The sequence below is a fragment of the Thermobia domestica genome, chromosome 2 (assembly GCF_964235325.1).
Source record: "Thermobia domestica chromosome 2, izTheDome1.hap1.1, whole genome shotgun sequence".
Lineage (NCBI taxonomy): Eukaryota > Metazoa > Arthropoda > Insecta > Zygentoma > Lepismatidae > Thermobia > Thermobia domestica.
In genome coordinates this window covers 179,140,621-179,167,765 of record NC_137455.1, presented here as the reverse complement: position 1 = coordinate 179,167,765, position 27,145 = coordinate 179,140,621, and the positions used below count along the sequence as shown (strand labels likewise).

General features: G+C 35.5%; 1 protein-coding gene across 1 annotated transcript in view; it reads right to left on the bottom strand.

The window, feature by feature from the left end:
• Positions 1 to 14,267: 14,267 nt before the first annotated feature.
• LOC145677611 (uncharacterized) overlaps positions 14,268 to 27,145 on the bottom strand; it is a 69,984-nt gene continuing 57,106 nt past the window's right edge. The window contains exon 7 of the mRNA XM_081748065.1: positions 14,268 to 20,570. Within this exon, the coding sequence (XP_081604191.1) occupies positions 20,410 to 20,570 (161 nt within the window). The 3' untranslated portion in view covers positions 14,268 to 20,409. The remainder of the gene's footprint in view (positions 20,571 to 27,145) is intronic.

The window sequence follows — 27,145 nt, the reverse complement described above, 5'->3', positions numbered from 1 at the left end:
ATTTGTAACTGTTTCGGATATCTAGCATATCCTTCTTCGGACACGATCGAAATTAGTGAAAATACAGACATATATATAAATGTTGTTATCTCTTTTGTTAAAACAATTAATCCAAAGCCATGAATAGTCTTACTATAAAATTTTAGAGAAATATTATTATTAACAAGCAACACTTCTGAAGTGTAACACTCCGATCTTGATAAAATTTGGAAGGTAGATACTATACATGAAATAAACGAATACGTGTTTCTTATTTTCTGCGGATAAAAGGGTTTTAAGGGGCAAGAGACCCCACCCACAATTTTGAAAGTTGACGCCCCAAAGGCAAAAACCAAGGAAACCGAAGTAAACGAAATTTTACACACATATTGCAGATATGAAATGAGGGAACACGTGTTTCGTATTTTCCTGGAAAAAACGGTTAGGTGGGGACCGGATCCCTCCAAAACTTTCATCACGAAATATCGAAAGTGATAATAGCAATATGACAAATGTGTGTAAAGGACACAAAGAATTGCAACGAAACTTTGTGTATGAACAACATACCAAAAAATAAAGGCACACGGTTTTTTTATTTTGTGCTGAGAAACGATTTCAGGGGGCAAAAGCTATCACCCAAAATTTTGAAAGTTAAGGCCCGGAAGGCCAGAGGAAGTGAACCGAACTGAATGAAATTGTGCACAGATATTGTCGACATAAAATGAGGGAATACGTTTTTCTCATTTTCCTGAGAAAAAAAAAGAAAACCGTTTAGGTGGGCCACACACACCTCCAGAACTTTGATCATGAAATATCAAAACTGCTAATAACAGAAGTGTTTGAAGGACATGACGAATTGGAACGACACATTGTGTAGGGACAATACGCAAAAAATAAACGAATACGGTTTTTCTTTTATTTTCTGCGGAAAAACGGTTTTAGGGGGCAAAGGCCCCCATCCCAAGTTTTGAAATTTGAGGCCCAAAATGCAAGAAGAAGTGCGCCGAATTAAATGAAATTGTGCGCAGATATTGTAGACGAAAAACGAGATAATTGGGTTTCGTATTTTCCTGGGAAAAGCGGTTGAGTGAGGTACGGACCTTCTAAACCGTCGATTACGGAATATCAAAAGTGCAAATAAGCATACGCAAAAGTTCCTAAAGAATATGGAGAATTGGAACGAAACTTCGTAAAGGGACTATTTGCAAAACAGTATATGAAACGTGTTTTAACTTTTGCGGAAAAACAGTGTTGGGGCCTAGGTCCCATCCCCCCCCAGAAAGGAAATATTACCGTAATAGCTCAGAAAGGAGTGGACCCAAGCAAATCAAATTGTGTGTAGACATTATATGTAAAATAAGGGCTCTCGTGTTTCTCAAGTGTTCCTATCCGTTTTGCTTCAAATTTGGCATACCAATAGCAAACTGAAAATAAATCGACACGTGTTTTTCTTTATGCTGAAAAAACATTGCAAGGGTTAAAGGTGCCTCCTGAAATACTATAAAATACGCTATACTGTTTGTGTTTGATGTTACTTGATCTGCCAAATTTGAAGAAATCGGATGGAGACACGACACTTGTGAAACACGGGAGGCCATATTTTACATATCCAATATCTACATACAATTGCTTTCGCTTCGGTCCACTTCTCCCGCGACTCAACGCCTCGGTTCACTCACAATTTTTTTTTTCTTTCAGGAAAATACGAAACACGTATTCCCTCACCTTACCTCTACAATATTAGTGGACATTTCATTCACTTCGATCCACTTCTTCTTGTCTTTTGGGGTCAAATTCCAAAATTGTAGACGGGGGCTTTTGCCAACCAAAACCGTTTTTAACCAAAATTAAAAAATGTATTCGTTCATTTTTTGCGTATTGCCCATACTCGCAGAGCTCCTCCGTGGCTAAGCGGTTAGCGTACGCGCCTTTGGCGTGGGAGACCCGGGTTCGATCCCCGGCGGGAGCTCATGTGGTTCGGATTCCACGTTAATCAGTAGGTCCATGTCTCATATAGCCTCGCTGCTGAAAGGGACGCTAAACTAAAATCAACTCAACTCAACCCATACACGCAGTTTGATGCAATTATTCATGTCCGTTACACGCATCTGATATACTGTTACTAGATATTTTGATATTTCGTGATGAAGGGTTTGGAGGGATCCATGCTCCACCTGGCCGTTTTTTCCAGGAAAATAAGGAAACTTATTCCCTAATTTTGTGTCTACAATATCTGTCCAAATTTCATTCACTTCAGTTCACTTCTTCTTACCTTTCGCGCGTCAACTTTCAAAATTTTGGTTTTGGGTTCTTTTGCCCCTAAAACCGTCTTTCAGCAAAAAAGAAAAACATATTCTTTATTTTTTGTCCACACAGAAAGTTTTGTTGCAATTCTTCATGTCTTTTACACACATCTAACATATTGTTACTAGCATTTTTCATTTTTTGTGATCAAAGCTTTGGAGGGGTCGGTGCCCCACCCAACCGATTTCTAAAGGAAAATACGAAACCCGTATTCACTCACTTTATGTCTACAATATCTGTGCACAAATTCACTCCCTTCGGTTCACTTCTTTTTGCCTTTCGGGAGTCAACATTCAAAATTTTGTTTGGGAGGTTTTGCCCCCCGAAAACCGTTTTCCCGCAGAACATAACAAAACCCGTATTCATTTACTTTCTGCGTATTGTCCATACACAAAGTTATGTTGCAATTCTTTATTTCCTTTACACACATCTGACATACTGTTATTATTACTTTTGATTTCTCGGGATCAAAGGTTTGGAGGGGTCTGTGCACCACCCTACTGTTTTTCCCAGGAAAGCACGAAACTCGTACCCTCATTTCACGTCTGCAATATCTGTGCACAATTTCATTCACTTCGGCTCACTTCTTCTTGCCTTTCGGACGTCAACTTTCAAAATTTCGGGTGGTAGCTTTTGCCCCTGAAACCGTTTTTCCGCAGAACAAAAAAAAAGTATTCATTTTTCTGCGTATTGTTAATACACAAACTTATGTGGGAATTCTTCAAGTTGTTTGCACACATCTGACATACTGTTGGTAGCACTTTTAATATTTCGTGATCACCGGTTTGGAGGGGTCCATGCAGCACCCAACCCTGTTTTCCAGGAAAATAGAAAACCGTATTCCCTCATTTTACGTCTACAATATCTGTGTAGAAATTCATTCACTTCGGTTCACTTCTTTTTGCCTTTCGGGCGTCAATTTTCAAAATTTTGTGTGGGAGCTATTGCCCCCTAATACCATTTTTCAACAGAACATAAAAGAACCCGTATTGCTTTATTTCTGGCGTATTATCCATACAAAAAGTTTCATTGCAATTCTTCATGTCCCTTATACACTTTCTACATACTGTTATTAGCATTTTAATTTTTTGTGATCAAAGGTTTGGAGGGGTCCGTGCCCCACACGACTATTTTCTCCAGGAAAATATGAAACCCGTATCCTTATTTTATGTCTACAATATATGTTCACATTTGCACTCACTTCGATTCACTTCTTGGGGCCGCGGTGGCTCAGTGGTAGAGCGTTCACCTCTGGTGCTTGGGATCCGGGATTCGATCACAGCCCCCGCCAAGTGAACTTTGTGGTGGACAAACACCGTGTGCGCGGGTTTTCTCGGGGTTCTCCCGTTTCCTCCCACTTTCTTCATTCCACCATTTCATTCATTACTCATCATCACCGTCTCCTTTAGCCTACCCGACATAACCGTGGGACGTAAAACTTAAAGATTTCATTTCATTTTTTTTCGATTCACTTCTGTTTGCCTTTCGAGTTCAACTTTCAAAATTTAGGGTGGGAGCTTTTGCCCCCTAAAACCATTTTCCCGCAGAACTTAGAAAAACCCGTATTCGTTTACTTTTTGCGTATTGTCCATACACAAAGTTATGTTGCAATTTTTCATGTCCTTGACACACATCTGACATACTAGCACTTTTGATATTTTGTGATCAAACGTTAGGGAGAGTCCGTGCCGCACCCACTCCTTTTTTCCAGGAAAATAGCAAACCCATATTCCCTCATTTTATGTCTACAATGTCCGTGCACAATTTGATTCACTTCGGTTCACTTCTTTTTGCCTTCCCGGCGTCAACTTTCATAATTTTGTGTGAGAGCTTTTGCCCCTAAAACCGTTTTTCCGCAGAAAATCCCTTCTCCATTTTTTTTTTTTTTTTTTTTTGCGTATTGCCCGTACATAAAGTTTCATTGGAATTCTTCATGTCCTTTACACAAATCTTATATACTGTTACTAGCACTTTTGATATTTCCTGAGCAAATGTTTGGAGTGGTCATGCTCCACCTAACAGTTTTTTCAGGAAATACGGAACTAGAATTCCATTTATTTTCACAATATGTGTGAAAAATTTCATTCACTTCGGTTCACTTCTTCTTGCTTTTTCAACGTCAAATTTCAAACTTTTGGGGTGGGTTCATTTGCCCCCCTAAAACCGTTTTCCTGCAGAACATTAAGAAAACGTATTCTTTCATTTTTTGCCTATTGTTCATACACAAAGTTTCGTTGCAATTCTTCATGTTCTATACACACATTTGACATATTGTTACAAGAACTTTTATTTTTCGTGGTCAAATGTTTGGAGGGGTCCGTGCCCCACGTGGCCGTTTTTTCCAGGGAAATACGACATTCGTATCCTCATTTTACGTATTCAATATCTGTGATAATTTTTATTCACTTCGGTTTACTTCTGCTTTTCAGGGGCCGCCGTGGCTCAGTGGTAGAGCATTCACCTCTGGTGCTTGGGGTCCTGGGTTCGATCCCAGCCCCCGCCAAGTGAACTTTGTGGTGGACAAACACCGTGTGTGTGGGTTTTCTAGGGGTTCTCCGTTTCCTCCCACTTTCTTCATTCCACCATTTCATTCATTACTCATCATCAACGTCTGTCTCCTTTAGCCTAACCAGCATAACCGTGAGACGTAAAACTGAAAGATTTCATTTTTTCTTCTGCCTTTCGGGCGTCAACTTCCAAAATTTTGTGTGGGATTTTTTCCCTCTAAAACCGTTTTTGCGCGGAAAATAAAAAAAACAATATTCATTTTATTTTTTGTCCACACATAAGGTTTCGTTGCAATTCTTCATGTCCTTTACACACATCTCAGATACGGTTACTAGCAATTTTGATATTTCGTGATCAAAGGTTTGGAGGGGTTAGTGCCCCACCGAACCGTTACTTCCAGAAAAATACTAAAACCGTATTCCCCCATTTTATATCTACAATATCTGTACAGAATTTCATTCACTTCGGTTCACTTCCGTTTGCCTTTCGGGCATCAACTTTCAAAATTTTGGGTTTGAGCTTTTGTCCCTTAAAACTGTTTTTTTCACAGAAAATTTAAATAAATGTTTTCCTTTATTTTTTGCGTATTGTCCATAGACGCAGTTTGATTAAATTCTTCATGTCCTTTACACACATCTGACATGCTGTTACCAGCACATTTGATTTTCCGTGCCACGTTCCGTGCCCCACCTAACCATTTTTTCGAAGAAAATACGAAACTCGTATCCTCATGTTACGTTTGCAATATCTGCGCTTAATTTCGTTCACTTCGGTTCACTTCTTGCCTTTCGGACATCAAGTTTCAAAATTTTGGGTGGGAGCTTTTGCCCCTAAATCCGTTTTTCCGCAGAAAATTTAAAAAGGCCGTATTCCTTTAGTTTTTGCGTATTTTCAATACAAAATGTTCCGTTGCAATTATTCATGTCTTTTACACACTTCTGACATACTGTTACTAGCAGTTTTGATATTTCGTGATAAAAGGTTTGGAGGGGTCCGTGCCCCACCCAACCGTTTTTTCCAGGAAAATACGAAACTCGTATTCCCTCCTTTTACGTCTACAATATCTGTGCACAATTTTATTGACTTTGGTTCAGTTGTTCTTGCCTTTCGGGTGTCAACTTTCACAATATAGAGTGGGGCCTTTATATTAAAACTTACGTAACTTTATGTAACTTTTTCTTTTTTATGAGATTCTTTTTTTGGGAGGTGAGGAGAGAAATGTTTTCCTCTGATATGTGTCTTTTGCCATTCATCTTTTTTGAACTGCTTAAGTAAGATCATTTTGTAACTTTTGATGTCATCCATCTCCGTCATGATAATATTATTGTCATTTTTAACAATTTGTTTTATTCCCTCATTTGCAGTCTGCCACACTGATATATTTATTACAAAATTGAGGTTTGGTCCAGCGCCTTTCGAATTCGGAACCAACCCAACCGCCGAGCTTTTTGGGTTGCCTGCTATTGCAGGAAAACGAGAATTGCAGGTGGTAATGCACTTTTGGAGTCGTGTATACATATCGAGTGGGGCATGTCACTGCTCACTGCTGGGGTTGTCATTTAAGGATGCAGTAAGTGAGTTACACACCATAGAGGGTCGATTGAATAACCTCAAGTATCTGGATATTTTGCAATATGGGTTGTTCCCAATTATAAGAAATGCGTTTCAAAACGGCATTGTAGAAGTTCAACAAGATGATAGCTCAGTTCACGATTCCACTTGGTTCCATCTGATTCAAGCCTGGTTTCAACTGGAACCCAATGTTGAATTAGTCGACTGAGTTTCTAGAACATCTGACTTTAATCCGATGGAAAATTTATAGGCACTACACTACAAGAAAATTGGCCTGATAATCCACCGAGGACAGCTGACGATTTATTTGAGCTTATCCTTGATGTGTGGGAAGAAGTTGCACTGGACTAACTCTTTACCAAGGAGATTAAGAGTCATCATAGAAGATAATCTTGAATAATTTGCTAGTCAAACATAAAAAGCTCTTTTCAGAGCTGAATACTGAATATATCCATTTTTCTCTAACATGTCTTCAACGGAGACTTGTGACTTCCCGCGTACTTCTGAATAATATAGTATTTATTTACTGGAAGATGTTCACTATTTCTCATGGATAAGTGGTTATTCTTCTTGCTCTCAAAACCGTGTATCTAAACTCAATATGTCAAGTCACCTAAACGAATATTTTGGCAGATAATATTTTCCTAACTCAGCCAAAACATTTGAACACATTTTTAATTACGACATTCTGTATTAAGATCGTTTTTCAATTCTCTTCATTCGCATAACCTTTATTTCCAAAGATTTTGCACCGAATACAAGTGGGCTTCGAAATACATATAGCGTTTGACAAGCAATATGCTTGTATACTTGTAGGAAAATTGAAACACGTATCACGGACATACAACATTGTAATTTAGAGCACAAAACTGCCTCTTTGTCTATATATACTTTTATAAAGAGAGCAACACACATACACTAGCTGAAATGCCCGTTTGCTCAGATTAACAGGTTTATGAAAGATATTTGAAAATATATTTGACCCCTTTCTTTCCTTTAGGAAGCTTACTGGAATAGAAAATTAAACCATAAAATCCCAGCTCATACAAAGGGCTATGTTGTAAAATTCATTTTAAACAGTTCGTTTCCTCGTAATATTGGGACAACGTTGATGTCATTTTTATATACTGAAAAACTTGTTACAGAAATTGCTCTCTCTTCAGATTCTCCCCGTGAGAACAGCAAGTTTCGAATATTTTAAACATATCTACTTACGTTCAATAAGGAGTTCATATACCAAGTTTCAACTCCGAAATATGATGGGATCATGAGGAAATCTACTTCTGTTATAAATACAGTATCGTCCTCCTCTCACCTTAATGAAAGGGACATGATAAAATCCCAGTTCGAGCCAAGTCCTATGTGCAGATATTTATTTCAAATGGTTAGCATTTTTCTTCATAATAAGGTAACAAACATCAATTTCATTTGCATATAGCTAAACCACCTAATATTCCAGTATTTCACTCAATGGGAGTCGCTGTGTAAGGAAATGTGTGGCCACTCCAGGATCAATATTAATATGAAATTTTCGAGTGACCCCAAGTTCCTCTGTTAAATAGACCTAAGAGGAAAGCAAAATGCTCCACTCGATTAACTACGTGGCATTTTTCTATCTGTTTTTGTATCATCCTTTTATCTTCAGTCGTTTCTGATTTATAGGAACTGGACGAATTAACAGTCTCACCCTGTACGTACGATAATAATCAAGAGGACACAATGACTATAATTGAACCTCTTCCGTACGAGGGGTTTCGGATTCTATCTCGGTCACACGAGTTTGTGTGTGTGTGGGGAGACATCAGATCCATGAGGTTTTCAAGTTTCCTCCCACATTCTTAATGTACGAATTCATTTTCATTAATCATCCGTCTTCTTTAGCTTAAAGAACAATCATGGGGCACAAACTAGAATTTTCGCTTAAATTTATTAATTTCAGATTTCACTGACAATTGGGTAAATCGACTAGTTTATCTTCTAGAAAGTATATAATTAAAATTTCATACATTTTCTAATTTTGCACTTTCGATTTTCACATTCTCTTATTTTCTTCATACTTTGCCTCTCTCTAGGTATTACTTTAATCTGACACTATTTGCTTAATGTTGACAATATCTGACATGCATATGAAGTTTTCAACAATGCTTTAATCGAATGGCAAAACCAAACGAAAAAAAAAAAAAAAAAAGAATTAGAGGGAATAAGATTCCAATCCTCATGTGCCACGTGTTAACTCGGTATGCTAACCACTTCATTATGCCGCAAAATAGGAAACATAATATATTTTAGCGATTTTCCCATTATTTTCTCTTCCTTGCCCGATTCTTTTAATTCACTACGATATTCTTTGGTGTCTATAATTCAAATATTTCGATACGATAAATCTGTTATATTACTTTAGGAACTATTCCATTTCGAATATTCTTTACAAGATAAATTTATACTGGCATTTCAATCAGAGAATTTTCTACAGGTCAACCAGATTACTCTCATCGGTTACGGTTCAAACTATAGATATAATTTAATGACCGCTTATTTTCTTACATAAGGATTCCTTTTCCGCGAAATACTGAACTAGATGAACACACTCAATGTCACTTTTGGCAGAAGAATATACATTACAGACAAAACGAAAAGGATTTATGATTTTGGTATGATGTAAGGTACTATATTACATAGCTGTGACATTTATTATTTCCTTACATTCGTACTCTTCGCAATTGAACGCAGATTCTTTATTTAAGTTTGATCACTACGTGTTCTCGGTGCTATACTAAACACTGCTTGAATAGTGTGGCGTTGCAAGATAGTGTCGAGTGTGTACTGCCAGATAATAAAGGACATAATCATGGAATTCTGCTTCGATGTTTACTGGAGAAATTAGTTTTCGAGCCTTACTGCAATTCACAGCGAAGTTCCGCTTCTCGAACTGCAACACTAGAATACAGGAATTAAACGTACAAATTTGGCAACAGCGCACTATGGCGTTCTGCGCAAGTTTCTTCTCAAAATCTATTTCCTTACACGTAAATTAATATTAAAATAAAATGTGAAACATAACACGAAAAACGGTCAAACAATATATCTATTTCGTAATAAGATTGTTACTTTTAAAGTACTTTACACATTCAAATAAACATTTCATAAAATTGAGTACTTCTAGTAAGACTTAACAGCAAGTGCCATCTTGTGAGCTCATTGTAAAACGAATCAAATATTTTCTTCTATTTACCTTTTTCAATATCAGAAGACACAACCAAATGAATCAGTATATTGTGTTGTAGCTGAAACATAACTTTATCTTATAGTACAATATTTATAATATATAACGTTTGATTGCGCAGTAGTTAAGGGAATGAGCTAAAATACTGACTTCCGGGTAGTGATCCACTTTAAATGAAGTTTTCGTAATAGGATTCGAAGCTATGGTAAAACGAAGTTCTGCACGCAACTCCGTTACGCTAACCATTACACCAAGATGATTTCACTCTAGTTGTCCATCTGTATATATTATTACCTTGGTGATCTACACACCGTGGATTCTGTATCATCCAGTGGGCCAGATTTTAAGGTGGATCACCACCCGGAAGTCAGTACATATTTTAGCTCATTGCCTTAACTACTGCGCAATGAAATGTTACATATTATAATGGGCGGCGATTAGAGGGGGGCAGTTGTCCCCCACTTTTATGAAGTAATCCATTAATGTATATACAGTCGAAACCGTTTATAACAGCTTTTAACGACGAAATCTAACAGTTCCGTCTAAACCCTATATAAAAACTGTATTTAAGAAATCGCGTAGTACGACATTGCTTATAACGACATATATAAAACGACTTATTTTTATCACGTTATCGGAAAAATGTATCGGCTACAACGTTCAATGTTGATTTTTGATTGTTAAGTGTTTGGAGATTGCTGGCAACAATGTAAGGTTTATTTTCACTCTTGTTTTGCTTACACTATACAACACATACAGAAAGTAGAACATGTTATCTCATTCATTAGCTAAGAACGTGTATGACATTACTGAAAAATTTACACTGTTGTTACATTTTCTTCACTTATTATAAGTCTTTATATTTTATTTCCATACAGTATTATTGCTGTACGTACTGTATAAACATTAGAAGAAAAATCCTCTTCAGTCCCATTCCACACAATATTGTATTGTATGTACGGTATGTGTATTTAGTTAGTTTTTATGTTTAAGCGCTATTCTGTACATTAACCATATAAGTATACAGCCTAAAGCTTAGATATGAAATTTTGAGCAAGAAAAGGAAAACCCGGTTTGTGCGACTATCGGCTATAACGACCGTAAATTTGCGGTCCCTTCGTAGTCGTTATATCCGGTTTCGACTGTAGTTTCATTTGGAAACGTAACTTTTTTGTATGTATTACTGGTTCATAGAAAAAAATTGTGGCATATAATATTTGCCTTTGCGTGAGTATGTATTGGTTGCCTTCTCGTGCAGTTAAGAAAGCTACAGGAATTGAGTTTTAATTGCCACGGCTCATGTGGTTCGGATTCCAAGTTAATGAGTAGATCTCGTCTCATATGGCTTTACTGCTAAAAGGAACATTAAACTCCAACTCAACAGCCACCCCAAAATTAACCTACTGGAGCACACACTTCTTACGAGGGCTCGATATGTTGATCGGCCGAATTCAAACTAATAGAGGGGCCGCGGTGGCTCAGTGATGGAGCGTTCACCTCTGGTGCTAGGGGTCTCGGGTTCAAACCCTGCTCCCGCCAAGTGAACTTTGTGGTGGACAAACACCGTGTGCGTGGGTTTTCTCGGGGTTCTCCCGTTTCCTCCCTCTTTCTTCATTCCACCATTTCATTCATTACTCATCATCACCGTCTCCTTTAGCCTAACCGGCATAACCGTGGGACGTAAAACTCAAAAATTTCATTTTCATTTCATTTCATTTTTCAAACTAATAGAGAGCATCCCCCCCCCCGAAAAAAAAGATTTTCCAAGTTATTCTTTAATTTCACAAAAATCGACGGTTACTAAAATGTCTTTTCTTCTTTCTAATAATAAAGAATAACCTACTGATTAAAAAAAAAAAAGTAATAAGAAACAACTTCTACCTTTTCCATTGTTTTGCAGGGTAATATACGAGTGAAGTGGTGTGTTCAAGGGTGTACGAGTGTATATACAATTAAATTTAGTGAATTCAACATTATTCTAGGTGTTAGGATTACTTTGTATAACTGGAGTGTGGAGTGATTTTAAGCATTGTGTTTAGATGTTCCAAGAAAGTAAAAACTGCACACCTAATGACAACGAACATGTTTCGGGAAGCTGCAAAAGCAAATATTTCTTTAAATGTCGTAGCATATGCTTGTAGTATTTCTATCTTTCATTTTCTAAGAGTAATAACATACATGTGTATGAAATGCTATGTGTGAAATTAAAAATTAAGTTATTCGTTAATCCCCAGTTTCAATATAAGTTTTGCAAAATAAGCCCCATTATTCATTATTATGATTAACATTACCCTTTCCATTTATTTGTTTTGCAAATTTGTAATTAAATAATCTGATATCACAATTTTGCACACAGAATTTTAAGATGTTCATGAGCAAGAAATCAAATCTCTTCTTACACTTTCGTTAAGAATACAAAGGGCCAGTACCTACTTGCGTTGCTCTTGTCAATTTACTTAATAAAATATGAAATACAATATACGGTATTTTAACTGAAAAAGATAGTATCCTATTAGTTATACAACCTTTCGTCAAAGTATTAGAAACAACCAGGGAAACTAAGATTGACATACAAATATTCAGATCATGTCTTGTCCCACCCTCCACTTTTAACGTCCAATCGCCGTCACTGCATATTATAAATATTGTACTATAAGATAGAGTAATGTATCAGCTACAGCACAAGACACTGATTCATTTGGTTGTACCTTCTGATATCGAAAAATGTACCAAAGAAAATATTTGATTCGTTTTACAATGGGCACACAAGATGGCACTTGCTGTTAAATCTTACTAGAAGCGCTCCGTTTTATGAAATGTTTATTAGTATGTGTAAAGTATTTTAAAGTAACGATCTTCTTACGAAATAGATATATTGTTTGACCGTTTTTCGTGTTAAGTTTCATATTTTATTTAAATATTAATTTACATTTGAGGAAATAGGTTTTGAGAGTAAAACTTGCGCAGAACGCCATAATGCGTTGTTGCCAAATTTGTACGTTTACTGTAGTGGTCACAATAAGAAAATTCCTGGATTCTAGCGTTGCAGTTCGAGAAGCGGAATTGCGGTAAGGGTCAAAAACTAATTTCTCTAGTAAGTGTCCAAGCAGAGTTCCATGATTACTCCCTTTATTATCTGGCATCAGTAAACACTCGACACTATCTGGCAACGCCACACTATTCAAGCAGCGTTTAGCGTAGCACTGGGAACACCTAGTGAACCACCTTAATTTCACTTGTCTTTGTCTATTTTATGATATTTTCGGATATAGCAATTACATATTTACTTGATGGCAACGTGAAGATAGTCAACATCTCTGCTTCAAATCGTCATGTTACTCTGTAGTTGGATGAAAGGAAAATACATTTCCCTGTAAGCAGCATTTACAGATCTGAGGGTGTACGTATGTAGGGTATTTTTCTTCGAAATTAGTTTATTCTTGTCGTCTAGGTTTCTATGACCAGAAGTGTACAATTATTTAAAAAACTTTAAAGTACAACACTCCTGCGTTAATACGATTTTGCCAGCAAGACTTCCATGCGTTGTATATTCCTAAAAGTCCTCAACGTGTATGTCCTTTAAAAGCTTCATCGAAGTCTTGGTGTCGTCAATGGTCCCGATGATATCCATTCAAAGATTATTTAAGCCTTCGGAAACACAAAGAAGTCCGGTGGGGCTAAGTTGAGACTGTAGGGTGGTTGCAAAACAGTTGTAATCCCGATCCGGATCACGTAGTAACGCACAACAACGGCGGTGTGGCCGGGAGCATTGTCATGGTAAGCAACTCAAAATGGACCACCCCTTTAGCATTAAAAAAATAAATAAATAAATAAATAAATAAATAAAAACTATGAGCATGGTTTTGATTTTCGATTTGTTCATTCTTGCCTTTTTGTGCGAGAGGACTGCGCCGGCCGTGTGCCATTCAGCCCTCTGTTTTCGTTGCAAGGTCGCATTAAAAGATCAATGTCTCATCACCGGTTATTACATTGCCAAAAATACTAGGGTCTTCACAACACTGCAGTTCTTCAAAAATAGCAACTCAATTGTTTTTCTGATCATCGGTGAAAATTCTTGAAACGAGTTTCGCGCATCCTTTCCACATCTGCTCACAGTCCGGCAAATAACACTTCTCGGAATGTTTAGTGTGCTACCTAACTAAACACTCGTTCTTTGATCAGAATTCAGTACCTCGTGCATTCGGGACAGTTTCCTCACCAGATGATATTTCAGAGCCTGCAGAGAGGGCTTCGTCGATGATGTTCTTTCGGCCTTCTTTGAACATTTTGTGCCATCTGGGTTCTGGTCAAAGAGTCATCACCGAAATACTCTTGAATCATCCGATAAGTGTAGCCTGAAGTCTTGCCCAGCTTTGGCGCAAAATTTGATAGCGTATCGCTGTTCCAGGAATTTCTCCATCGCTAATTCGACGGCACTTCCAAACAGGGGTTCAACTTTTATTACGAGACCTGACGCTCAGGGGGCTCGAAGCCAACTCCCATCACACAGCTAATCTACGAGAACGCTCTGCGATGGATAGTTGCGTCACATAATAATGTGACTCATTACTTCTGGGACAAACCCTGTATGAAACATTAACGAATATTTACATAAACATTACGAATATTAACAAATATTTACATATAACGATTAAAAAGGTTATAAAGAGTTAATCAAAAATTACTTTTTCCCATATCTTTATTGCACCTTTCCCATATACAATATTTTTTGTCATGGTTGTCAACAAAACATGTGCAAAGATGGCGACAAACTGATATACAAAAGAACATTGAAATTCAGAGCAATTTCCTATACAATTGCTTGATGTTAGTGGAAGACAATGTGCATGTAAACAATGGCTTCTTGCTTTGTTTGTTGAGGCGAACAACTACTAAGTTGATTCGAACATGAACAAGGTGAACTGCCGTTTCCACAAACACTACGTTCGTTCAAGCAGAATGTGTGCTTGTTCGCATTAAATTTGTGTTAAGTAATCCAATTGTGTCACTTTTGAAATTAATTAATTGTCAAATACTAAATTCATTGATTTTTTTTATGTAAATTCATTGTTCTTCTTTACTCGGAAGTAAAAAGCCAAAATGTTTCTTACACATTTATTTCCACGAACAGATAAAGTATAAATTTTACTGCTTTAACTAATGTTTAAAAACACTGGTAAGAGTTCTAACTTAGCGCTTTTACACTCAAAGTAACCTTGGAGAAACATCTTGAAACGTCTAAATACTGTATCAAACCTAAACGCAGATGTTAGGGAAGTACCAACAACTGGACAAGTAAGGAATTTAAAAATATGATCTTTAAAAGTACACGCATTAAAAGGAAGTGTCTGGCGTTTACTACGTGCACCTAAATGCATCTCAGCAATTAGTTCCAAGAACCACTATTCACTTCAATGTAAGCCCGAAAACCAAGAAGGAAGATATAGGAAAAACACGTCAAAACAAATGTCACGGAATTTTTTTACTACGCGCACTATAGAATACCTTACCTCTTGTTCGCAATGAACTCGTGAGAAGTTTTCGAACAATCATTGGGCGTAATAATATATTTCCTAAATATTCAACACTGATATTGTAACACTATAATATATTGCATTCTCGTATGCCAAAATTATTGCAACCTTGATCGTGTGTATCAATTCCTTTACACCATGGCAATTGTCGAAGCGAGAATACAATATATCACGTTTGTATGCAAAAAGTTACTCATATTTGTATTAATACTTCTCATTTTGTTTAGTTTCAACATTGTCGTTTCAACACTAATATTTATTTATATTTATAACGTGCAAACGGATGTACTTAATTTTTTTTTGTCATAACTCAGTATTGTTTTATGGAAGACTATTTAATAAGAACCAAATTCTTAAATTTTCAGAAAATAATAATTTGAAGTAGAAAAAGAGAAGCTAAACAGAGAATAAGGTGGGAGATGTAGTTATACCGATCAAATTTTATGCTTTTATGTTCAAATAATCCAAGAAAGAATTTACACGACACAACGAAAATGTTAACACAAGCATTTCGCGTCAGTGTGAGAACTACAGAGGCCGTTAGTTTACAATGTATAATAAACCAAAACTATAGATAATGAAAGTATATGAAACAGAGAACAAACTTTGCTTGGTCCCTAATTTCCGATGTTTACGAAGCTTCGTTGTACTAAAGAAAATGTTTCGAATAGAAATTTGGGTAGATATAACGCTTTTACCACTTTTCAAAACCGAAGACTTTAGTCAAGTGCTGTTTAACTCACACTGACCGCATTACGTACTTACACAAACACCTAACATTTTAAAGCACCTTGCCTTTTAATCGTATACTGTGTAAGGCAGTTCTGCGAATTATGTAATTCAAAATACACACGCATTATGACAAATCCACCTGTATTCTAAGGAAACTGACCTATTTTTAGGTGCTTAATTTTTAGCTTTTCATCTTCGTTATTAACAGTTAGAATTTAACAAAAATTGGAAGCACTACTTCTTACACACTGTCACTATATACTAGAAGCCAGTGACTGACCACGGCCAACAACCGAAGCCAAGTCCGCAATTAATGATTCAATAACAAATTTAAAATAACTGGAACATGGTATAGCATGTGGAGTATACGTAACAATGAACTTAAGCCTTTTCAATATTTATAATTTCAATTACTTTAAGGTACATAAAAATGCAGTATAATTATACTATAGTTTCATAAAACTCATTAATTGGAAGAAAACGGAGCTTTATTACTACGAACATATGTGCAACTCAAAAATTAACGGATCACTTTGATTGATATTAACTTTCCAAAAGCACCAAGCGGGACAAATTTATTTCTCAAGGGCCTTTTAAATCATTGTAATAATTTAGGCAACATTCTTTTACATTAAAACCCTCGGTATCAATATTTTTGGGAAAATATCTCCCTGTATAAACGTACCTCATTTTATTCGTATTATAGCAACGGAGGAAAAAGGTTTGATAGCGATATCACTCCTTTCTTATCAAAGTTAATTCCAAACAAAAGATAATTGATCATTCAAGATCACAGTTCAAATTTGTATTTTAAAAAATCAAACAATTTGATTACCAAAATGAAGAAAGACAAATCGTGTATTCTACAACATTTATTCTGTACTACTTTTTTTTATTGAATTTATGGTCTGTTTTGCATAACACATTTTTCATTAAGAAAACGCCTTTTATTAAGCGTACCTTGCATCATTCAGCGTGGGGTACATATACATAGAAATGTGTACCCTACACAAATTTTAATTTGGTTTTTGATAATTAATTATTACAGCAAGAATACATTTACTTAATCTGAAGGAAGATACTTTTTTTTTCTAAGTATAATTTGGTTGGATTTTGTTGTTGGTGAAAAGTTTCTCAAGTATCATGAACATTTTGAGAAGAACTAACCTTCTGATACACTCATTTTCACTAACAAATGCATAATTTTACTTTGAATATATATATATATTAATGAGATATACTGTATAGTTCACAAAAAGTAAACAATGTTGTTTTAATATACATAAAATCTTCCATTTTAGCCTGAAATATTACAGCAAAATTTGGCATGGTGTTACTAATATTAATTAAGCAGGGAAGGTATTTCAATTCCAGTAAAATAATTCGTATGGCTAAACTTGAATAAAACTTTTTTTCTTCAAATGTAAGCTATGTAAAAGTTAAAAATAATTGGTCGAAAAATAAAATCGTGGACGGCTTCGGGGTAGACACGGTCAAAGTAATATTGAAGGAGAAAAAAAGTACCAACTCAACTTCAATATACCTCTGTTTAAGGTCTAATTTGAACCATACCCTCACAATATAAATTTTCAGAATTATACTTAATATTACACTAACATGTGTCCTGTTGAAGTACATTAAAATACAAGAGTTTCCAAAATTTTACAAATTAATGGAACGCAGATGTTACAGTTACATTTACTGGAAAACATTTCGTAAGATTAATTACTTAATTGAACATTGTATATTTACCTAATAAACATTAAAATCAAATATCAGGAAACAACTACTGCTTAATAAAACTCAATACTGTATTTATATAAAATATTGTATATTAATTCTATAATTTACGAGAAAGGAGCATCAATCAGGAGATTCAAATCAATAATAAACGAATATACGAAAAATAATATGAATTCTGACTTCATATGTTTAAAAAAAAAAAAACAAAAAAAAAACACACACACAAATAGCACAATAAGTAGCAAATATACCCCAAGTTCTTTGTTGGCATTTCGTTTCACGAAAGCAACTAATGAATTTCCTAACCCAAAATTCATTTTTACCTCAAGTGATTATAACCTTCATAGCTCGTCAATACGCTGTAGTATAATTCCTTCAGACATTGTATTCTTAGGCCATTAACTAGTAACATGAATACAATCTTTCATTATCAACATTCTATTCTGAAACAACACTACGACCACACAAAATACATTTACATATAATATTTTATATATGTATATAATATTTATTTATATATATAAAATCTATGGTAAACTACATCTCCAAAAAAAATAATAATCAGGAGACTGAATTTCATCAAAGAGTAACTACTTCTTAAAAATTACAACAGAAATTATTAAAAGTTTCTAAAAAAATATGTTAACTCTAAGTGCATGTTTTACATGCACTTTCAGAGATGCAACATCGACAAGGAAATTTCCTAAATACAATTAGGGACTACAAAAGAAAATGTAGTCAGATAGATACTATTTGGATTTTTATCATTACTAGATGAGGCTTCAATTCTTAGAGAAACTATGAAGCTAGTTGATAAGAAACAATGGAAAGTTACACAAACTACAGCTGCATGTATCACCTGTTGGTTGTAACTGAGAAAAAATTATGTTTAATTCCTGTCCACTTGCTATACCACTCATAAAACATTATACAGTGTACAAAAAAATATATATATACACTACAACGACACTTTTACCTACAAAGTCATGCTAGTTACTTATTGTTATCTCTTTTTTATTTAAAAAAATCTAATCATAATGTAAGATGTTTATAACATTCAACAAGTACTTCCTAAGGTCAAGCAACCTTCAGTATCTAAAACTATCACAATATTAAGTTATACGTGACATACATGTATGTACAATATTAATTTATATCATGAAAAATACGTAAAAATGAGGGAAGAAATACCACGATGAATCCACATGAGCAGTATTTTGCTTCAAAAAAGGAACATGTTAGGTAAACATAATATATTGTTTTATTGAAAAAAAAAAATATCTGCAAAACTATAGCGCAATAAAAAGGACTGTTACACTTAACATTTAGAAACTGCTCCCTATGTATCAACACTATCTATCTAAATGCCACTGACGAATGCTACTATTTAACAGTCACTGTTCTAGGATCACGTCACATATAGTAACGAGGAAATACTGGTGTTTTTGTACATGAAAACACCATTTTAGGAATGATTAACATGAAAATGACCAGGGAATATACATAGAGAGCCCCAAGTAACAACTCGCACATCACTTAAAAATACTGTTATTTTCCCCGTCTATATTATTATACTATAATATAAGCAATGAACTATGGAATATACATCTGGTTTTAGTGAACTAAAATTTCCCTGGTCTCTCACACACACACACACGCACACACACACATATATATATATTGACAGATACTAAATGCAATCACTGAAGCGACTGAGTATGAAACATTGTTTCATAACACATCCCGTAAATTTTCAAGTTTACTAAAACTCTGGAAAAGTGTTACCATTACCCTATATATATATATATATATAGATGTACATACTACCTAAAATTTAAATTCAGAAAATTTATCACTTATAATGTGACTAGTGATGTGCCTAGTATGCGAAAGAATGAAGAAACATCAATTTATGCCTTTTGAACATAATAAAATTCGTATCAACCACTGCTAGCTATCAACTATCATACGCTAACGTAAGAAATGGAAATACTGTCCATAAATGTTTACACACGCGCGCACAAACACACACACATACACACATTCATACATGCATACGTGAAAATTGTGCTCAGTCGAAAACACATATCCTTTCTTCAATCTTATTCTTCTTCCGCGTAATTACTTGTACATATTATTCTATACATCAAAATTGGTAATTATGGCTAAACTCAACACACGACACATCATCAGCCCCTACCATTATCTTTACTTATTCACACGAATACGTTACTTCTTTTAGATTCAATTTCCATGTGGTACTAAATAAAGACACGTTTATAACCTATAGAATACAGTCAAGACAAAAAAAGAAAACTTGGAAATTACGAAATTACAAGGAAAGAAAATGTAAATGTTTAGCTTTCGAACGTGTTTGTTAAGTTCTATTGTCAATGAGCGTGACCTCATTCCTCAACATATACTGTATAATGAACAACCTACATTTTTCAATTAATCATTGGCAACAATGATAGTAAATCCTATTAAGTAATAAAACCTTTATTACAGATTTAATGAGCAAATACTGCAGGACGACTGCTGACTGCACGGTGACGAACACTGGGAATTTGAATCAGAGCTATTCTTGCTTTGTAAATTAACACCTACCTGACCTCGCTCAAACAAAATTCGGGAGGCTTCAAACATTTCACTGTACATATTGTTTAAAGTCAGCCATCCATATCCTGCAGGATTTGCCAAAGGCCACCTAGAACCTTCTTGTAACATAGGTAAAAAACCAGGCTCGCTTCTCGACTCTTGATTCATTCTTGCGACTCCTACCATGCCCCTTGAGCTTAGCCGTGTCCCCTCCGCTCACATAACCTGAAGAATTTGACTTGCCTCGAAGGCAGTACCAGGAAGGAGGACTACTGGACTTGACACATGGCCTGATTCCACACACACCATGTTCGGGTATTCATCATCACCAAAATCTGCTATTTCTTTGGCTTTTTCCACCCACGGGTTCCAAACAACTAATATGAAATAAAATGTTACGTTACAAAGCAGTGAAAATCATTTAACATGTTATGAGGTTTAAGAAAAGTTACCATACAATTATTTTCCACTTATTTATTTATTTATGACTTTCCAGGGAAACAAATATTCAAACACACCTCGTGAAATGTATGGCTGATTTAGCATCTTTATTATAGCGGAGTTTGTAGATGGAGCTGCCATTTTTTGGTCAATTTAATTATTGGTCCAACCTCCTCAATATGTGGAAGTTTCATTTGTAGCCGAGACAGCATTCTCTGTAGTTGTCAGCGTAACAGAAATCGAACGTGAGCATTGCTGGGACCTGTATGGTGAGTGCCTCCGCTACCGTGTTCGATGAATCGTGAAAGCATAGTATCCAATATTACGAACGAACAGTGGAACTAATCATGGACTGATGGACATATGTGTTAAATAGCAATAGCCAGATTAACTTTACATAGGGTCATAAAGAAACATAGTCTACAGTTGCAAAAGTGACTGCTGAAGAGAATACTATGCTTATAAATTTTAGCACCAAAACAGTAGAAAACCCTATAAGCAGGGTATTTCTAGACAAGCTGCAAGTCCAAATCTATTCACCAATGATTCAAATGCTGGTAAAAGGATACATTGGTACCAAAGACATAAAACCAGGACTATGGAAGACGAACATCTGGTCGAATGAATCAATCTCTACCTGTTTCCGACTTCTGGCCAAATATGGAAATCGCCAGCCCTAGCATACTGTCAAACTGTTTGCTACCGTGAGCAAAACATGGTGGGGGGTCGGTCATGGTTTGGGCAGCTATAGATATTTATATATATATCATGGTATTCTATTGAACCGAACATTACCACCTTGCAATACGTCACTATCAATCACTACAGCAAATCGGTCTCGGTCTGTATTTAAAGATATCGCAGTGTTCGTCTCATGTGACGCACACAGAGTTCTGAGAAGAAAAAAGAGAGAGAGAGAGAGAGAGAGAGAAAAGAGAAAAAAGATGATAAAACTGAAGTCAGAATGACTGACCACAGGATTTGAATCCGAGTTTCCCCACTATGAAGTGATAACATTACTGTACGCTACTCCCCTCGGTATGACTACCAACTACTTATACGTACAAATATATATCAAAATTCAACAATTCAACAATTCAAACCGTAAAATACAGTTTCTCACGACCTTATTCAGCAATAAACACCGATCATAAACTGACGAGATTTGTTGGTAAAAGCTACCTTTTCACCTTGCCACAATATTTGTTAAATTTCTTTCCGTCTCGTCACTGTAATACTGTATGCAATTCATGGGAGAGAGATGATTCTGAATTGTTTCGACTTCAGAAGAAATAATAATAATCAAATTACCAAATTTTTGAAAACAAGTATGAAACAATGGTCCACAAAACTGTATCTCTCTAATGATCAAAACAAGATAATATACCGAAAAATAAACTGAGGCATATTCCAAGGCGACTCTCTCAGCACCCTATGGTTCCAAATAGCTCTCGATTCTATCAGATCTCTTGCAGCTTTAAAGTAAAATCATGTAAAATCACTTGCTATATAGACGACTTAAAACTATACGCCAACTCCCGAAACCAACTATACAGATTACTAGAAATAATAACAGCTTTTGGGCGTGACGTCTGCATGGAATAAGTCAATACTTCTGCAAAGAGGGCAAATAACAAATACAGAAAAATTTCCAATTGATGAACGCCGCAAAATATGAGACCTAAGAAAAAAGAACACTACAAACACCTACGAATAATGCAGCTTTGAGGCAACGAACAGAACACAATGAAACGCACATTGCAGAAAGATTTCCAGTCAAGAATTAAGGCGACACGCAGACCCTATCTTACCTTACCAACACATCACACATTTGCAGTACCCCTCATTCATACTCATTTGACTTGATCAACTGAACGGAAACTGACTTACATAATTTACCACGAACGAACCGAACATTAATGACAAAATTCAAAATAAAATACCTTAAAGCGACAATAAAGCAAGTGGCATTCACACAGAAGGCATAGATATTGCAAATATATCAAAATTCCACCAAAACAGATTGAAGACCTTCGCAAATACTTCACCAACAGAAAAGAAACTATTTTAAGTAAAATGCGATGCCGACGCAAACACTACACCACTCCATCTAGCCATGACAAGAACTCACCACAAACTATGAATCAGATGAACAAAAGCATAAAAAATGGAGAGCAAAAGAACTCTACGGAACCTTTAAGAATTACCTAGAAGACAGTAATATAGATAAAAGACAATCAAATATATGGCTCAAGAAAATGAATCTTTTCCGAAACAATAGGATTTATGATGATCATAGAGGACAAAGTGATACCGTCCCAAAACTACAATAAATATATATTAAAGACAAAAATAATACCAGATGAAAAATATTGAAAATGTGGAGACAAATCACAAACAACTGAATAGATCAGAGCTTCATGCAGCATAATCGCTCTCACGGATTATATTATAAGACAATACTGTTGAAAGTTTCTTCATCAGTTCAAACATTCATCAGTTTTTTGCACATGGGATTAATCACAGATACCAAACCATGCTACAGATTTCAACCAAATCCAGTATTTGAAAACGTTAAATACAAACTATATTGGGGTTGAGAAATTACAAAGAATGTAACGGTACCTGCAAACAGGCTCGACTCACTGTCACCAATAAAATGGACCAAGAAAATCTCTCAAAAATATAGCAGTTCCACTGACCCAATATACGTAAGCATTCAGTACAAAAATTAGCAAATATAAAACACCTGGCAGACGAAATTAAGAAGATATGAAAATGTCAGAAAGTTACAGTAAGACTAGGCAATCTCTCAGTTACAGCTATTGTCAGTAAAAGTACTATGACGCAATTGGAACAAATAAACGCAAAACGTCTAACAAATCTCCAAAAATTAGTTATTCTAGGTACATCTGTCATATGGTCAGGGAGTTCTTTGGAGGAGAGCCAGCCACATAACCAGCTGGTTATAAACTAACTAACTTTGTGGCCTATGGAACCCAGAGGTTCAATGCCGCATTCACAAAAGCTCTCCACTGACTTCTATCCTTAGCCAATTGGACCAGTTTCTACTTTGTATTCCTTTTTCTGCGAGATCCATCTTAATATTATCCTTCCATCTGCGCCCAGGTCGTCCTAATGGTCGTTTTCCGGTTGGTCTTCTAGTTAAGATTTTGAAAGCGTTCCTACTTCCTTCCATCCTGGCTAATGACCTGCCCACCTGAGCCTCTTACACTTGATGACCCTAAGAATGTTGGGTAAAATGTATAAATTATGTAGTTCCTCGTTATGAGGTTTCCGCCATTCCCCATTCCCGTTTCTCTTGGGTCCGAATATTCGTCTCAGGATCTTGTTCTCAAATACTTTCAATCTAGTTCTTCCTTCCAAGTAAGCGACCATGTTTCGCAACCATATAGAACAATAGGCATGATTATAGTTTTATATATTTTTAGCTTCAAATTCCTCGACAGAATTCGCGACGACAAGAGATTTTGAACGGAATAATAACACGAATCCCCTGCTTGTAGTCGACATTTAATTTCTTCATGAATATGGTTTTCGTCTGTTAATATTGATCCTAGATATTTGAAAGTGTCCACTTTATCAAAACTATTATTCGATATTTTAACGCATCCATAATTGTCGTCTTACGACCCGCCGAATTTCCATGTATTTAGTTTTCTCTGCATTTACTTCTAAACCCATGTTCCTGCAAGTGTTTAATAAGACCTCTGCATTTGTTTCTATTATTCTCCTATCATCCACTACTAAATTTACATCATCAGCATATGCCATAACCTGAACCCTATTCAACTCTAGGCCTTGGTTGCTATCTTTGATTTTCCTTATAGCGTATTTCAGAACAAAGTTGAATAATAATGGTGACAACGCATCACCTTATTTCAGGCCATTTTCGACGTGAAAGCTCGGACAAAAATTTTCCTACCCGAACTTTACTTTGGGATTCATTTCAACATATTTTAATTAATCTAATTAGCTTTTTCGGTATTCCAAATTCTGTAAGGATGTTGTACAATGCTTCTCTTCTAATCGGGTCGTAAGCCTTTCTAAAATTAATAAATAGTTGATGTACCGGGGTATTGTATTCCCACTTCTTCTCGAGTATTTGTCGAATTGTAAATATTTGGTCGATAGTTGATTGATTTCATCTAAATCCGCACTGATAATCTCCAATAATTTCATCTGCGTATGGGGTCAATCTTGCTAATAGAATGGTTGAGACGATTTTATAGGACGCTGATAGAAGAGAAATACCTCCATAATTATTGTAGTCAGTTTTGTCGCCTTTCTTGTGAATTGGAACAATGATTGATTCTTTTCACTTTTGTGGCAATTCTTCCTTGTTCCAGATAAGGAGAATATAAACCCTTATTTACATTCTGTATAGATAATTGCTAATAGTTCAGTGGCCTCATTGCTAACAGGATTGTTTTCGGTAAGTGTGGTCCAAGGGTTCGATTTCCCGTCAGGATTTAATATTGTTGAGTCGTTGCAATAAATAAGTAGAATATTAAGCAAACCCGATGATAGTGCAGCAGACGCCCGACTATCCGACCTAATATGGCGGATAAACAGGCCAGATAGGCCGAAGCTGTATGATTACTTTCTCCCTGTCCCACCCAGCTTTTTAAACAAAAACCTGCTCTTATTCATACTGTCTGACCTTTTAGATCAAGTCAGTACTTTATAAATGTTTGTTATATACTGTTACGTTTTAAAAATTTAATACAGATAAAGGAAGTCAAGAATAAAAATGTTGTACACATTTTAAGATAAATTTCATAACTTCTAACTTAATTGTAGGAAACATGAAATAATGTATACTACGCATACATACAATTTTAAAATAAAAGAAAAACGTAGGCCTAATTCTTTACATACGTTTCACACTGTTCACTGATAAATGATTACATAAATGTGAAAAGATAGGCCTAGAACAGTTGTATCTCACAGTTTTTAGTTTCTGATCAAGTTCTTGATAGATGACTATTTTTCCTTGGCAAAGTCGAGTTTTTAAGAATAGAAGTCTAATACATTGTTAAAAAAAATATTCTTCATTTTATTAACGAGTTTTTCTTTTTCTTTTCCTTGTTTCGTTTTGGGAATCAGGCCAGATAAACGAAAGTCTATTCTTCTACTTCGAATCAAGCACTAACACATGTTACTCAGTTCAACGTGTATTATAACCTTAATATATCAGTTTAGTGAGCATTTAACCCATAAATACGCTCAAAAGATTCGATTAAAATAGCAGTATATACAAGATAGTTTATGGAAAGTTTTCAAACCAGTGGAGCTGATCGATTTTTCTTATTCCTGTGAGAAAATATATAAAGGGATGATACAAAAAAGGAACATTCAATTTCTGAACTACAACAATACTTAAGATCCTCTCCTGCAGGAAACTGTCAAGGTGATTGAAAAAAGTGATAATAATTGGTAAGAAAAATCTGGTGTGTCACCTGGATGAGGTAAAGTTTCGTATCTCAATTCACTCAATTTTTGTGTACTGATTTGTAAGACATGTGGTCTGGGGTTGTGGTGAAAAAGAATTGGTTCCTTTCGATTGACCAATGCTTCCTATAAACTATACAGTATTTGGGATGTAAGAAACAATTTTTCTAGCCCCCCCCCCCTCTATTTGGTGCAAATATCAAACAACTGTTGAATGGTCAACGTGAAGTTCTTCAATTCTTGAGTTGTTTTGCGTGGGACAGATTTACTAATGGCCCTCAATCACAAAAGGACATCTAATACTCTCCCCATCTTCAAGATTCGTTGACGAAACTTCTGGAACAAATATTGAGTTTTACATTCAACGATGGTCCCTGCTCAAATACTTGGTTGATATTGCGAGAAAAGTCTGCAGCTTTACGTTCCAATTTGAACTCATAAAATAAAATTGTTCGCTTTGCTTTTTCGCAATCATTACTTAGATAGCACAAAATAAACTGTTAGAATATAAACAATATCAATAATATGTAGAGAGGACTTTTGCTCTTTAAAATGGTATATTACATTCCTATTGCTAAAGATTTTTTCCAAAATTAAGTATGAAATTTAAACTAACAAAAACCAGAATTATTACTGTCAACTTGATTTTTTCACAGTTAAAAGTAAACTCTCGATCCAGGTATATTATCACGGCCGGCTACAGTCTTACTGTTACGTATGGAATTTAAAAAAATAATAGTAAAAAAAGAACAAGTCATATTTTATTTGGCAGCCCACCATCTGGCTATCACTGATTTAGAGGATTGATTCTGCAGACTCAGAATTGATAAGTACGCTATTAATTTACTAAAAGATGTGCCAGACACACTCCTATCTACACTATATTTACTACATTTGAAACATAGCTGTTGTTTGCAGGAAGACACGAGCAACAAGTACAATAATAATTCTTAAAAATGATCTTCTGTATGTTAAGTAGATATAATTTTTTCAACATTTCAGCTTAAAATCGTCAGCATTGATTACATATATAGGA